The sequence below is a fragment of the Nicotiana tomentosiformis genome, chromosome 1, assembly GCF_000390325.3.
Source record: "Nicotiana tomentosiformis chromosome 1, ASM39032v3, whole genome shotgun sequence".
NCBI lineage: Eukaryota > Viridiplantae > Streptophyta > Magnoliopsida > Solanales > Solanaceae > Nicotiana > Nicotiana tomentosiformis.
In genome coordinates this window covers 17,116,102-17,131,111 of record NC_090812.1, presented here as the reverse complement: position 1 = coordinate 17,131,111, position 15,010 = coordinate 17,116,102, and the positions used below count along the sequence as shown (strand labels likewise).

General features: G+C 38.0%; 2 protein-coding genes across 2 annotated transcripts; one reads left to right on the top strand and one right to left on the bottom strand.

Moving 5' to 3' along the window:
• Nucleotides 1–229: 229 nt before the first annotated feature.
• LOC138903480 (uncharacterized) lies at nucleotides 230–2,134 on the bottom strand. Its single transcript, XM_070191618.1, has 6 exons — nucleotides 2,104–2,134; nucleotides 1,895–2,023; nucleotides 1,531–1,817; nucleotides 882–1,073; nucleotides 504–806; nucleotides 230–376 (listed from the first exon to the last, which is right to left on the bottom strand). Exons 1-6 carry the CDS (start codon nucleotides 2,132–2,134, stop codon nucleotides 230–232), a joined length of 1,089 nt encoding a protein of 362 aa, XP_070047719.1.
• Nucleotides 2,135–6,399: 4,265 nt separating this feature from the next.
• LOC138903478 (uncharacterized) lies at nucleotides 6,400–6,969 on the top strand. Its single transcript, XM_070191589.1, has one exon. The coding sequence runs from the start codon at nucleotides 6,400–6,402 to the stop codon at nucleotides 6,967–6,969; it is 570 nt and encodes a 189-aa protein (XP_070047690.1).
• The last annotated feature ends 8,041 nt before the right edge of the window (nucleotides 6,970–15,010 follow it).

Sequence of the window (15,010 nt, the reverse complement as noted above, 5' to 3'; positions counted from 1 at the left end):
TCAAGTTTGAGCAAACACCCACTCGGTTATAAAGGCTATAAAGGTCTGAATTCGATCAAATTGCCTGAAGCCTCAAACTTATGAAAACTTTCATAAGGCATGAATGAAACACGATCTTCACAAGGCAAAAAATAAAACAGAAACAAGTCGGAAAGGAAAAGATCTTTATATATATTCAAGAGTGTTTACAACGTCCGAACATGACCTTACACAAAAATTAGAAAAAACTCTAAGTCTCCTGGTTATCTCCGGAGGCGGTCTCTTCTCCATCGGGCTCCTTCTCGCTCTCAGACTCACTTTTGATCCCATCATCATCATCGTCATCATCGAAAGCCAAGGCTTCAACATTGGATTCGAGCTCTTTAGCCCTTTTTATCTATTAGGTGAGATCGAAACCTCGAGCATGGATCTCCTCGAGGGTCTTCCTCCGAGAGGCATTTGGTAAGTTCAACAGCCCAATGTGCTCGAGTTTTAGCGGTCTCGGCTACCTCTCTTGCTTGTACCTGAGCGACTTCAACGTCAGCCCGATAGACGGCCATGAATGCATCCACATTGGCCTTTACTTTTTCGGCGTCAGATTTGGCTTTGGCAAGTTCGGAGGCCAATCGAGCCTCGAGCTCCTCTATTTTTCTTGCTTGGACCGAGATCTTCTCCTTCATGACTTGAATTTGGCTTTCGGCCGATGATAATTGGGCTCGAGCAGTTTCTTTTTCTGCGGCAAGACGGTCCATATCATCTTTCTCTCCCAAGGTCTCCGCCCTTATCATATCAACCTCCTCACGAAGTTTCCCAATCAACTCAAGCTTCTACTACAGTTGTGAGATCGAAATATTAGCCACTGTTCTAGAAGCGAGCCCATGGGTTTTTAAGATTATCATTACCTGCTCGGTCAGGTCGGTCTGGTCTTGATAAGCCTTGGCTAACTCATCTCGGAGGTCCTTGATTTCTTCTTCCCTTTGCCCGAAGAGGAGTCTAAGGGTGTTCCTCTCTTCCGTGACCCGTCGGAGGTCTGCTTCGTACCGGCGCAGCTCAACACGAGATCGAGAACACGCTTCTCGATGAACTGATGCGGACTGCAAAGAAAGAAGAAAAGAAGTTAGAAAAGAAAAACAAACATGAAGGTGGTACCAACGAAATGAGTTAAGGCCTACCCGATTCAGAGCATGTTACACTTCTTGGAAAAGACCCAATGCATCACTAGGGCCGGCAGCATCCTCGATACCCGTAAACAGATTACAAAAAGGGTACTCTCCCTCTTGAGGACCGTCTATCTCGAGGGCCCCCAAAGCATGGGGCTCTCGAATTGCCCCTTCGGAAAAGGTAGGGAGAGTAGGCTAGTCTCCGATTACTATTTCCCCAAGCGAGTCGCTTGGGGCTTTCTCTTCGGTTCGGAGAGCTTCAAGATCGGCCCTTTTGGATATACCCACCGGTTGTCGACTTCGGTGGGAGGCATCCTTGACCTCCATGAACTCGGGGACTTTGCACGAATCCTTCTCCGATACCACCCCAGTTCGAGGCGGAGACACAAACCACCATCGATCTAGCTGCCTTTGAGGCATCAATGGCTTTCTTCACTCGGGCCACCACTACAGACCCGTCATCTTCTTCTTCCTCATCTTCATACCTTAGACGCTGAACTGATTCTTCAGTCAAAGGGATGGTATTCTTCCTCGGCTTACGAGCTATCCTCGTCTTCGATTTTGGATCTTCGGAAGTAGATGCTCTTTTTCTCTTATTATCCTTCACCGATTTTGGAACAAAGGCCGAAGCCTCTTCCTCGCCGAACGGGGGCCTCAAAACCGCATCTTTGCCCATACCTACACATAAGAAAATTGATTTATCTATATGGAGAACACTTCGTTTGAACTATCAAAGATACGAGAAAAAGACTTACCATGATTTTTGACCTCCCATCGGCCCTTTGACAAATCACGCCATGAGCGCTCGGCATATGTAGAGGTCGAAGCCAGGTCCCATACCCAATGCTTGAAGTCAGGAACTGCACCGGGCATCCAAGGAACCGCTGCATAACAAAAAAGGGAAATCAGTGAGAAAGAAACGAAGGGGCAAAACAATAGGGGATAACAGCAGAGTTACACTTACGCTTCATGTTCCACTCCTCGAGAAATGGCATCTTCTCGGCCAGTATTAGGTCCGAAGTCTTCACTCGAATGAACCTACACATCCAACCTCGATCCGTGTCCTCGTCTATGCTCGAGAACAGAACCTTGGTAGCCCGGCGCTGAAGTTTTATTAACCAGCCTCGAAAGAGGCGGGGGATGTACAATCGAATGAGGTGGTCGAGGGTGAAAGGCATCCCCTCGATTTTGTTCACAAAGAAACGGATCAAAATAACGATCCGCCAAGAAGAAGAATGGATTTGGCCTAGGGTTATTTGGTATTGACGGCAAAAATCAATGATAGCAGGGTCGAGAGGACCTAACGTGAAAGGGTAAGTATACAAACTTAAAATCCCTTTCACATGAGTAGTAATGTCTTCTTCGGGAGACGGGATTACCACTTCTTTGTTCTCTCAGTTGCAATCTTTCCTTATCTGTTCGAGATGCCCCTCGGTTATCAAACACAGATACCTCGATACTGGCTTGCATCGACCGGGAACCGACGAGCCTTTATCGACCTTAAAATCGGAGGTAAGAACACACGCCCTGGGAACACACTCCTCAGGCCGTGACTCCACCAGTGTTTTGTCGGCGGCAGGCTGTGAAGAAGAAGATTTTTCTTTTTGAGGAACGTTTTTTGATGTTCTTACCATTTTGGCTTTGAAGATCGAGAATAGAAATAGATGACAAAGATGTGATGTTTTGAAGAAAGATTTTGCAGTGAAGACCACAGAAGAAAGATTTTGCAATAAAAATCACAGGCTTGCAGATAAACCCAGAAGATGCGAGAAAGAGCTTAGAAAATTTGAAAACTAGAGATGTAAAAGTGATAAATGGTAAAAAGAGAAGTTATTTATAGATTGGGTAATGACGGTTCAATATCAGCAGTGGCAGACCACCGTCTGACACGCATTTAATGCCTTGGCAAACGGAACCGACGGGACAACTATCACGTATGTCATGGTCGGGTTCGATGCAAACGTTAGTGTATATCTAGACGAGCCATTGGGAAATCATATCGTTTCTCGCCACATCCTTTTCGAGAAACGGGGGGACTATCTGTATACGGTCGAAACCGATTTTGGCCTTCGTACGACTGGTCGAGATGGAAACAAAATGGATCGAAGAGCGTCTTCATAATGTCGGGATAAGATCCGAAGCCGAGTTACCTAGCTTCGAGTTTCAAGTACCGATCAATACCGAGCTCGAAGTCATTATCGAGCTCGAATCCAAATCGAACCATGATGCGAAGCAAAGACCGACCAATGCTGAGCCCGAATCAATATCGGGCCCCGAGTCAAAATCGAGCTCAAATCAATATCGAGCTCGATTCAGTATCGAGCTTAAGTCAATATCGAGCCTATAGACAAGAGCCGTTACAACCACACTAAAGGAGAGAATCTCGGCAGGAAAAAGGAAAATTTTGATTTATCATAGTTCTCCACTATGTATTTTTAATTATATCTAAAGTAGGATCCCCCACTATAAGAGGGACGTCTATTATCTCTATAAGGGGCCATTGAGACATTAAGATACCATAACTCAGATACTGTGCATATGCTCCATATTGAGAGATTATCATTTTGATCTTTATACACTATTTTCATCTTGCTTACTCATAAACCATCCTCCCTTGAACCTTATTTGTATTTTCATTTTTGATAATCAATATTCGATATTTTCGCTTATACAATTTACGTCAATTTATACCGCGTACCCTTAAAATTGCATATAAAATCAACTTTATCCATTTTTTTGGTTAAACAATGACAACCACTTGAATAGCCACTTGTGATCCACGTATATGCGCTGAAGTTGTGTCCTCGAAGGTTGGACGAGAATGCCTGCCATGTTCATTACAATTAGGAATATTGTCCTATTGAAGATTATTGGAATTGGAATTAGGAAACATTAGTGTTGTGGGAATAGTGGTAGTAGTAATATTTATATTATTATTTGATGATTGGAGTAGTTTTCTGGTGGAGAGGGCCGTGGAAGCGGAAGTTATTACTAGTAGAATAAATAGAATTAGTATTTGTTGGAAATATTGGGTCCACCCATAAGAGTGCTCTAAGGCCCAATAGGATTATTAGTTAACCCTAATATTTTCTATATAAGTACACTTAGTGTGTATACTAAAAAATACATTAAGCAGTATTTTTTTCTACGCTTAGTCTTCTCCCACAATTAAAGTATTTGTTTCCTACGCTTAGTCTTCTCCCACAATTAAACTAGGGTTTAGACTGTGTAATTGGGAGTTGCTCTAACACATCGTGACAACCACAGCCGACCAGTAATTCCAGTCGCGGTTCATCCATTTTCGCTTTTGCTTCACGAAGAACAAGTAAGTTCTCGTTTTACGATTTACGTGCTATCTAATGTGTTTAGATTATCGCGTATTCCTTCATTGGTATCAGAGCCATAGGCTGGTCCGGATACATATATATATAGAATAGTTCTAAATGTATGTGTAAATCTAGAACATCATATACATGTATTTTTTATTGTGCAATTGAGATAGTTAATATGTTTAACAATTTTTTTATCAGTAGAAATAAGTTTTCAGATCTGATAAATAAATAAATAAATCGTTAGTTGATTTTTTGTATGAATCAATTGCGTTTTTTATCTATGAAATTGTAAATCACGTTTAGACAGTGATTGAAACATGTTGAATCGATGTTGAATCACATCTGGAATTTTATTAAATAAGTTGTTTAAAACACATCTGGAACTTTGTGTTCCATAAGAGTGACGACCGGAACTTTCCAATCTATCTTACTACTGCCGCCACCAGCATTACACCGTCGCCGTTGGTGTTTTTTTTTTTCATGCCAAAGAAAAAGTTGAGAGAAGAAAGTCTTCTCCTTTCACTGATAATTACAAATAAAAATGAAGCTTGGTGCTCCATAGCCATGGCAGAAGGAGTAGAAGAAATAAATAAAGTTTTCCTTTCATCCACAAAAGTGACGGCGGCGGTAATGAAAAAGGTGAAGAAGGGACTAGGGTTCTTTCATTTTTTTAAGATCCTAAATTTTTTAAAAAAAAAAAAACAAAAAAAAAAAAAAGGGAAAGTTTCTGAAGAAGTTGGCGGTAGGAAGGAGATGAGGTTCTCCTTTAAAACTTGGTCAATACATAATTTTTAAGAAATTAGGCTTAGAATTTAGAAGTTGTGGGCTTCTTTTTATTAAATGTAAGAGAAACTAATAGAATTGGGCTAAAGGCCCACTTAAATTGGTCTGCAAATTTTATTGGTGTTGGCAGTTTTCATTTTTTTTGTTGAAACTGGGCTAAAGGCCCATTTTCCATGGCTGATGAAACTATAGGCTTCTCTTTTATGGCAGATACTTAAGACAATGGGCTGAATGCCCACTTTCATATGTCTTGTTTAATTTTATTTTGGGCTAATGGCCTAAATAAAATTTAAATTCAGTTCTGTTATTTTTATAAAATCCAACTTTCGAAAATTAGCCATAGGAGTTAATTTTCAGAATATAAATTTAGTATTTATATTCTTTTATGAAAATTAAAATAATTTTACCATTCCAATTGCTTAAAATGTTAATTAGTTTAATATTAAACTTTATTTGTTAATTTATTTAACATGCTTGGAATGTTAATTGTTTTAGCATCATTCTTGTTAAATAGTTCAACACATGCTTTATGTTAAATTGTTGAGCATGATATAAATATTAATTGATTTAATATAAGCATCACTTGTTAATTTGTTTAACATGTATGATATGTTAATTAGTTTAACATTAAAGTAAATTCTATGTGAATTTGTATAGCATACAATAAATGTTAATTAGTTTGACATTAGTTTTATGTGTATGCTAATAAAAGTTATTTGTTAAGTTATGATCCACATGGGATTATAGAATCATGGAAGATGATTATGTTGTCTTAAACATGATTAAGACACTTAGCTAGATAATTTAATAGGTTAATTTATATAATATTTTAATTCTTGGATGATGATTAGGAACGTAGTGAACTTTCGACTCCATAATTAATATATGTGTTTATTAACTTAATCAATTGATGCTTAGTGTCATAATATGTATGTATGTAGAACATCGTGCCTTGCGTTAGTTTTTTTATATGATCCTCATGTTATTTTTTTTATTTTGTTAAAGAATGACTACTGCTTCAAAAAAACATTGTTGTTGAGCTCAACAAAGGGTTGAAACTCAATGGTGATAACTATGAAACCTGGAGCTTGAAAGCCTAGTATGTGCTAGAGGAGCAAGAGGCTCTGGAGGCCATCAACAATGTCATGAATGAGCCTGAGGAAGGCAATACTGCTCAGCATAGGCGTGAGCGTGAAGCCTATGACAGTTGGAAGAAAAAGAACTCCATCACTCGCATTATGTTGTTGAGCACCTTAGATGATGGTATTCTAAGGGATTTTAAGGATCACCAAAGAGCTATGGATATTTGGAATGCTTTGAGGAAAAGGTTTGGTACTTGTTTCACTGCAAGGCTACAATCCTTAACGATCAAATTTGATTCATATAAGAAATGCCCAGAACATTCAATGAAAACACATCTAAGGCAAATGACAAATATGATCGGGGAGTTGAAAGATACTAATCATGTGTTGACTGATGAACAACAAATCCAAGCTGTCATACGCTCTTTACGTAGTTCTTGGGATCATATGAAAATGCATTTGACCCATAATGAAAGAATCACAACTCTGGAAGATGTCCAGAGACACCTTGAGTTAGAGAAGGAACAACTTGAGGCTGCAAAGCCAATAGCTGAGTTGCACTTGGCAACAACCTCCAAAGCCAAGAGTGATTTAAAGAAAAAGAAATGGGGAAAGAAGAGAGGGCCACCTTAAGTTCAGCCTGCTAAAAGAGCAAAGACTGAAAAAGGCAAGAACAGACGTCCCAAACGTGTGAAAGTTGCTAAAGTGAAATGCTATAATTTGACAAGATGGGTCACTATGCCAGAGATTGCTCTGAACCTCCTAGAAAGGTATTTCACGATGCTCGAATTAGTGAACTTTGTGTTTCTAGTTATGTTTTTCTAACTGAATCTAATCTTTTGTGGATTGTAGACTCATGAGCAACGGACAACATAGCCTGGGAACGCAGTGCCTTTGTTGAATTTCGACGAGTTCCACGTGGAGCAAAGTGGATATATGTAGGCAACAACAATAAAGTTGTTGTTGAAGGGATCGGTACAAGCAAGTTAGTCCTGCGTGGTAGTCGAGACCTAATACTACATGATGTTCTCTTTCACCAACAATTCGCCGGAATATTATTTCGGTTTCAGTTTTGCTTACGTTAGGATTTGACTTGTTTTGTCATGGCAATTTTGCCAAGTTGACTTTTGGTTACTTTATTTGGTTTTGGTCATATGACCGGAGGTTTAATTATTATGTATTTAGATTATGATTCATTTAATAATAATGCTAGTTTTTCTATGTTTGTTTCTTCAATAGTGATGTAAACATATGGTATGCTAGACTTGGTCATATTGGCCAACAAAGAATGCAAAGGTTAGCAAAACAAGGTTTGCTTTCTAGCATTGAACATGTGGAATTGTCTACTTGTGAAAATTGTCTAGCTGAAAAATCTGCAAGAAAACCTTTTGGTCAGGCGACTAGAGCTGAATATCCTTTGCAATTAGTCCATTCAGACATCTGTGGGCCTATGAATGTTAGGGCTAGTCATGGAGCAAGTTATTTCATCACATTTATTGATGACTTTACACGTTTCAGTTATGTCTATTTAATTTCTCACAAATCTGAAGCAATAAGTTATTTCAAACGCTATATGAGCTTAGTGGAAAATCAATTAGACAAGAAGATAAAAGCTCTTCGAACTGACCATGGTCGTGAATACTTATCAACCCAGTTTAATAATTTATGTGATGAAAAGGGAATAGTTCATCAGTTGACTATCTCAAATACTCCACAACAAAATGATGTTGGGGAGAGAAGAAATAGAACGCTCCTAGAAATGGTTAAGTCAATGATGGCACAAGCTAACCTCCCAATTAGTTACTAGGGTGATGTGTTGCTTACTGCCACCTTTGTACTTAACCGAGTGCCTACAAAATCAGTTACTACTACTCCATATGAGTTATGGACTGGAAGACAACCCAACCTGAGTATATTAAGACCTTGGGGTTGTGCTGCCTATACACATGATTCCTCTCACAAATATGGTAAATTGGGCCCGAAGGGAAAGAAAAGTATCTTTATAAGATACTCTGAAACCTCAAAGGGTAATGTGTTTATAGGTCAGCAAGACAGTGGGAGTGTAACTAAGTTTGAATCACGGGATGTCATATTCTTAGAGGATGAGTTCCCTAAGAAGGGAGAGGTAGGTCAAGACCTAACCTTATTTGAGATAATGGATCAAGAAGTACAAGGATCACTTCATTCAAGTGGGAAACTTTTAGCAGATGATGAATTAGTTTCTCATCAAAGACCTCCTTCATCATCAGATGCGAATAAAAGTGATCCTTCTACATTTAGCGGAAGTAACCAAATGGATCTTGTTCCAAGTAGGAGTGAGATGGTCACAGATCTTGTTCCAAGTGGGAGCAGGGTGAATGATCTTGATCCGAGTGGGAGCAACATTGATCCAAATGGGAACAATGATGAATCACAAATAAGACGTGGTTCTCGTAAAAAGATTCCCCGCCGACGATTTGATATTGAAGGCAGCGAACTATTTATGATGCTCCTACAAGAAGAAAACGGGCCTAAAAATATAAAAGAGGCTCTCTCATGCCCTTCTAAGGATAAATGGACAAAAGCAATGGAAGATGAATTGGAGTCTATGAGAGTCAACAAAGTTTGGGAACTAGTTGACCTCCCTGAAGGACGCAAAATAATTGGGAGCAAATGGGTTCTCAAAATTAAGCTCAAGGCTAATGGCACAGTTGAGAGATATAAGTCTTGACTGGTGGAGAAAGGGTATACACAGCAGAAAGGAATAGACTACGAAGAGACTTTCTCGCCTGCTGTACGATTTACCTCAGTTCGCCCGGTTCTAGCTATTGTTGCAAACTTGGATCTTAAATTACAACAGATGGATGTAAAGACTGCCTTTCTCAATGGAGAACTTGATGAAGAAATCTATATAGAACAACCTGAGTATTTCATTGAAAAGGTCCACGAACAAAAGGTTTGTAGACTTTTGAAGTCTACTTATGGCCTCAAACAATCTTCAAGGCAGTGGTATATACGCTTTCAGAATGTTCTTGTAATTAATGCTTTTACCATGATAGATGAAGATCATTGCATTTATACCAAGAGATCAAGAAACAAACTTGTGATTTTAACATTATATGTAGATGACATACTTATAGCTGGAAATGATAAGGAGTTTATAACTGAGATAAAGTCATGGTTATCATCTCAATTTGAGATGAAAGATATGGGTGAAGCTGCATATATTCATGGAGTTAAGATTTCAAGAGATCGTCCAAAGAAACTATTGTATCTCTCACAATAGAATTACATTAGAAAAGTTCTTGAACGATTCAATATGCAAAATAGTAGCCCAGTTGAAACTCCTATGAGTAAAGGCCATCCCTTGGGAAGTCAAATGTGTCCTAAGACTCCTGAAGAGACAGAAAGAATGAGCCGAGTTCCTTATAGGAGCGCAGTCGGAAGTCTAATGTATGCTATGGTGTGCATTATACCTGATATCTGTCAAGCAGTTGGCTTGGTAAGTAGATATCAAACCGACCCAGGTTTAGCACATTGTCAAGCAGTAAAGAGGATCATGAGATATCTGAAGGGAACTACTGATTATGCCCTTTGTTATCAAGGCGGCAAGGATTTGCGATTAGTTGGATAAAGTGATGCTGATCATGGAGGAGATCTAGACGAGAGGAAGTCTACCTCAGGATATGTTTTCTTACTCAGTGATGGCGCCATATCATGGAGCAGTAAGAAGCAATCATGTGTATCACTATCTACGATGGAAGCCGAATACGTGGCTCTTGCATCAGCAGCACAAGAAGTTATTTGGTTGAAAAGGTTTTTGGAGCACTTGTTGGATATCACTGAAAATACTGAACCCGTATTAGTCTATTGTGACAGTGAGGCTGCAATATCCTCCACCAAGGACCCAAAGTTTCATTGTAAAACCAAACACATAGATATTAAGTATAACTATGCGAGAGACATGGTTAGACGCAAGGTAGTAAATGTGAAGTATGTGTCTACAAAAAATATGTTAGCAGATCCATTGACCAAGCCTTTGTCTAGAGATGTATTTGTGAGACACACTAGGTCTCAAGGCTTGCGTAGACTCTGCGTTACTTTATTTTGTTATTTATTTTCTCGTGTTCACAAAACTGATGTTCTTTGATTATCACTAAAGTTTTTACATACATACATATTTTTATCGTTGAATGTTATGTGCATTCTTTATTTTTTTTTATAAGTATGTCGGGTAGATAAGAGGTTGGCCTTCTCACACAGAAAACCTCCTCCTTATCTTAGTGATGTGAGGAGATGAGACATGGTTTTATGCAAAATTATCATAAGGATAATTTGAGAGCTATTCGCTTAAAATTAGAATGTCGCTTAAATAATGACATGAGGTCATTAGGGTGAAAAACGTTCACCTAGTCTACTTTGTGAGCCAAATATGAGTTAAAAATGATATTGTAGATCAAAGAACTCAAAATTAGATACTTATGGTGTCTAAATATCATCTGTACAACATTCTTTATGAGATAAAGACATATGCTCCTTGGGAAAAGGGATAAAATGCTGTAGCACATGTTTCATACCATGTGTGCTAATGTCGACCAATTGGGTTAACATAAGTCCATTCTCAACTTATTGTTGTGTGAGACTCAGAGCCTTTATCATGGCTCAAGAATTTGTACCCTCAGAGACTCCAATCAGATACTTGAGACTTACTGTGATGTTAGCTATCTTAGTGTGTTTCTAAAAGACCATGTACACATATTCGGTCTAGCGGAGCATATCTAGAAAAGCAGTCATACTAATGTTAAGGGAATCGTGAAAAGAGGAAGATCATTGATGGAATCTCATTTATTTGTATTCACTGGTGCACCAATTATAACTTATGAGTTATGATTGTGAATACAAGAAATAATGATATATGAGATTTTGAGACTATATCAAATGTGATTTATATGATCTAGGGTACTGCATACTTTATGATCCACTTGCAGGTTTGCGCTCGACAAAAGGCTATATACTCCTAACAGATGTATAGCACTTAGCTCTCACAGTATGCTGGTCGCACGGTCTACTTCCCTGTATGAATAATTGAGGAGATGAGTTGAAAATATGTTTCTCAGGCTAGATGAGTACTCCCATTATGTGTGAGTGAGAGATGTAGAAAATATTGGGTCCACCCATAAGGGGTACTCTAAAGCCCAATAGGGTTATTAGTTAACCCTAATATTCCCTATATAAGCATTCTTAGTGTGTACACTAAAAAATACACTGAGCAATATTTTTTCCTACGCTTAGTCTTCTCCCACAATTAAACTAGGGTTTAGACTATGTAATTGGGGGTTGCTCCAACACACCATGACAACCACCGCCGACCAGTAATTCCAGTCGCGGTTCATCCATTTTCGCTTCCGCTTCACGAAGAACAAGTAAGTTTTCGTTTTACGATTTACGCACTATCTAATGTGTTTAGATTATCGCGTGTTCCTTATTTTTTGTTAGAAAAGAAGAGGGAGCTAATACTGTTGTAGCTGCCATTGTACGTTTGCGATTGTAAAAAAAATACATGTAGCTTTGCAGTTCACTAGAATCGTATTATACAGAGGAGACAACAATAGGCTTCCTTCTTTATTTTTTATTGTTTGTGTTGGATTAGGACTTGGTTCTCTCCCTTTTTCTTTCGTTTTCGGCTTCCTAAAATTAGTACTAATATGGTAATCTTAATACCACAAACCTACGGACTTCGATCACTAAATTCAAACAGGACCAAACCAGGTTGTAGACCTTTTAGCTCATATCAGTAATATATATAATAATTTAATTAGTGATACGCTAAATTTGTTAATAGTAGTTGCAGAATCAAATACTTTATTCTTTGATAGTTTTTCAAACATATTTAATTATTTTTAACTATATATTTTGGCATCGGCTTGTTAACAACAAAAAGAATTATTATTATTATTATGCTTCAATTTCAAACAAATTTCGGTTAGCTATATGAATCTTCAATGTCTATGCTACTTCATTCCGTCGAATATAACTTTGAGAATTCATATAATTATCCTAACATATTTAGGATTGAGGTAGTGGTTATTTTGTATAAGGGCTCGTTTGATGCGACGCATAAGGGATAATTAATTTCGATATTAAATTTGAGATGAGTTTATCCCGTGTTTGGTTGGGATAAAATCACGATATAAGTAATTCCGGGATTCTGGTGTTATTTTTATCTGTATGAAAGGATAGGGTAACAATCTCGGGATAATTGATCATGGGATAACTTATTTACAAATCAAACCACCCCTAAAAGTTCTCCTCGCTAGCTTTGTAAAAGAAGAAGAAGAAAGGAAAAACTTAGGCTAAGCCCAAGAACTACATTATGGGGCTCTACCGAGAGGAGAGAATGTCTTATAAAGAAGAGGGCCCAAATAAATGGCTCTTCGGTCAAGCGAATCAATGAGACGATAATCAATGTTTTTGTTCAAATTTGTTTTAAATCCAAATAAGAAGAAGAATTGATACTATATTGACGAAGTAAACATACTAGAGATGCTACTTTTGTCAAGACCCAATTTCACATATAGGTCGTGATAACGTCCAATACTATAGCTAGACAAGTCAATTAATAAATTAAACACATATCGATGAAATTTCAATCCAAGAAAATAATAAGACACCAAATTCTACCAATGTGTGTGCCAAGACCTGGTGTCACAAGTGTATGAACATCTAGTAGATTATACAAAACTCCAAATACCGTCTAAAATAAAAATAGACAGAATAAAAATAATACAAGAAGAGGTACTGGTAGCTGCAGAACGGCTCAGAAAGGCAGCTCACCACTACGCCTCTGGATAATGAGGATGTGCAATGATAGGTCCTCCACTGGTATCTGTCTCAGATCCTACACAAAAAGTGCAGCAAGTGTAGCATGAGTACGTAAACAACGTATACCCAGTAAGTATCAAGCTTAATCTCGAAGTGGTAGAGACGAGATGACTGACTTTGACACTCATTAAGGGTCAACAATAATAAATGGAATAAATTATAATTATTCAAATCAGCATGATTCACAGAGTTAACAATAATTTTATTCAATTAGCAGAAATAATAAAAATCTTTCAAATGCAACAATTTCCAATCTATTAATTAAATCCTTCAATTTCAATAAAAATTTTCCATTTATCAAAAAGCTTTATAGGCTACAATTCAATCTCAATAACTTTTCAATTTATCAAATAGCTTTACAAGCTACAATAAATTGTCCAAGTATCGTGTAATTTTTATTATTATTAAGCACGATTTCTGTCGAGGTCGTACGACCCGATCCAGAATTTCGTATACACTACCGAGAGATGTGCGGCACGATCCATAGATGCATCTATCCTGCCGAGATATTCGTCTCGATCCACAAGACATGAGGACATTTTCTTATGTACCTCCGGAATAAGAGTATTTATTGTAAAATTTATTCGAGAAGATAACAATCTATTTCAACAATTAATTAATCTAAACAAAAATTTAGCATATGAGAATTTCATCTTTTAATATCCTTATCTAACAATTCACAATATATACATCAAATAATTTAATTAATAAGGAATACAATTTACACAAGTAATTCATGCTCTAAGTCCTAAACTACCCGGACTTTAGCATTTATAGTAGCAACGCACGAACTCTCGTCACCTCGTGCGTACGTAGCCCCCGCAATTAGCAACAATTATTTAATTTAATCCCTATGGGAAAAATTTTCCCTCACAAAATTAGACAAGAGACTTACTCTGTCTCAAATTCCACTTTCCGATTACCGCGTCACGTAAAATTCTCGATTCAGCGCCGAAAAATTCGAAACTATCCAAATATTATACAAAATAATTAATATATGCTCAATAATTCGAAATTCATCTATTAAATAAATTACCCTATCCAAAATGGTAAAATCTCTAAAATTCATCCCGGGCCCACGTGCCCGGATTCCGAAAATATTTAGATGAAAACGTTACTCATAATCTCAAGAACTCAAACATATAACTTCTATCCAATTCCATAACCATTTTCGTGGTTAAAATCTCATTTTTATAAAAATCTAAGTTTTTCACCTAAACCCTTGATTTCTATAATTTATTAGTTATAATCTACCCATAATCTATGTATTTAACTCAAGGGGTGTAGAATTAACCTACCTCCAAATTGCTAGTTGAAATCTCCTCTTAAAGAGCTCTGAAATCGTTCAAACATGGAATAAAAATGAATAAAAATGGACTGAGCTTCGTCTATTTTAAGGTTCTGCCCAACAGTGATTTTCGCGTCTGCGGAAATGCCCTCGCAGATGCGGTTTTCCCTTAGTCGGCTTCGCTCGCACCTGCGGTCAGCGGCTCGCTTCTGCGAGTCCCACGTCGCACCTGCGCCATTACCGCACCTACGCTCCTCTTCTTCGCACCTACGCCTTCGCAGGTGCGGTCCTATTTCCGCTCCTGCGATTCTGACAGAGCTAGGGAGCTTCAGCTTGGCTCTAAATTTCTAACCTAGTTCGAGCCTCGTCCGATTAACGCTCCAGGCCCCGCCCGAATATACCAACAAGTTTGAAAATCATAAAACGGACTCGCTAGAACTCTCGAAACGTGTAAAACATCATCAAATCTAAAAATCATACCCCAAACCAAATTGATTCAAATTTAATAACTTCAAGTTCTTCAAT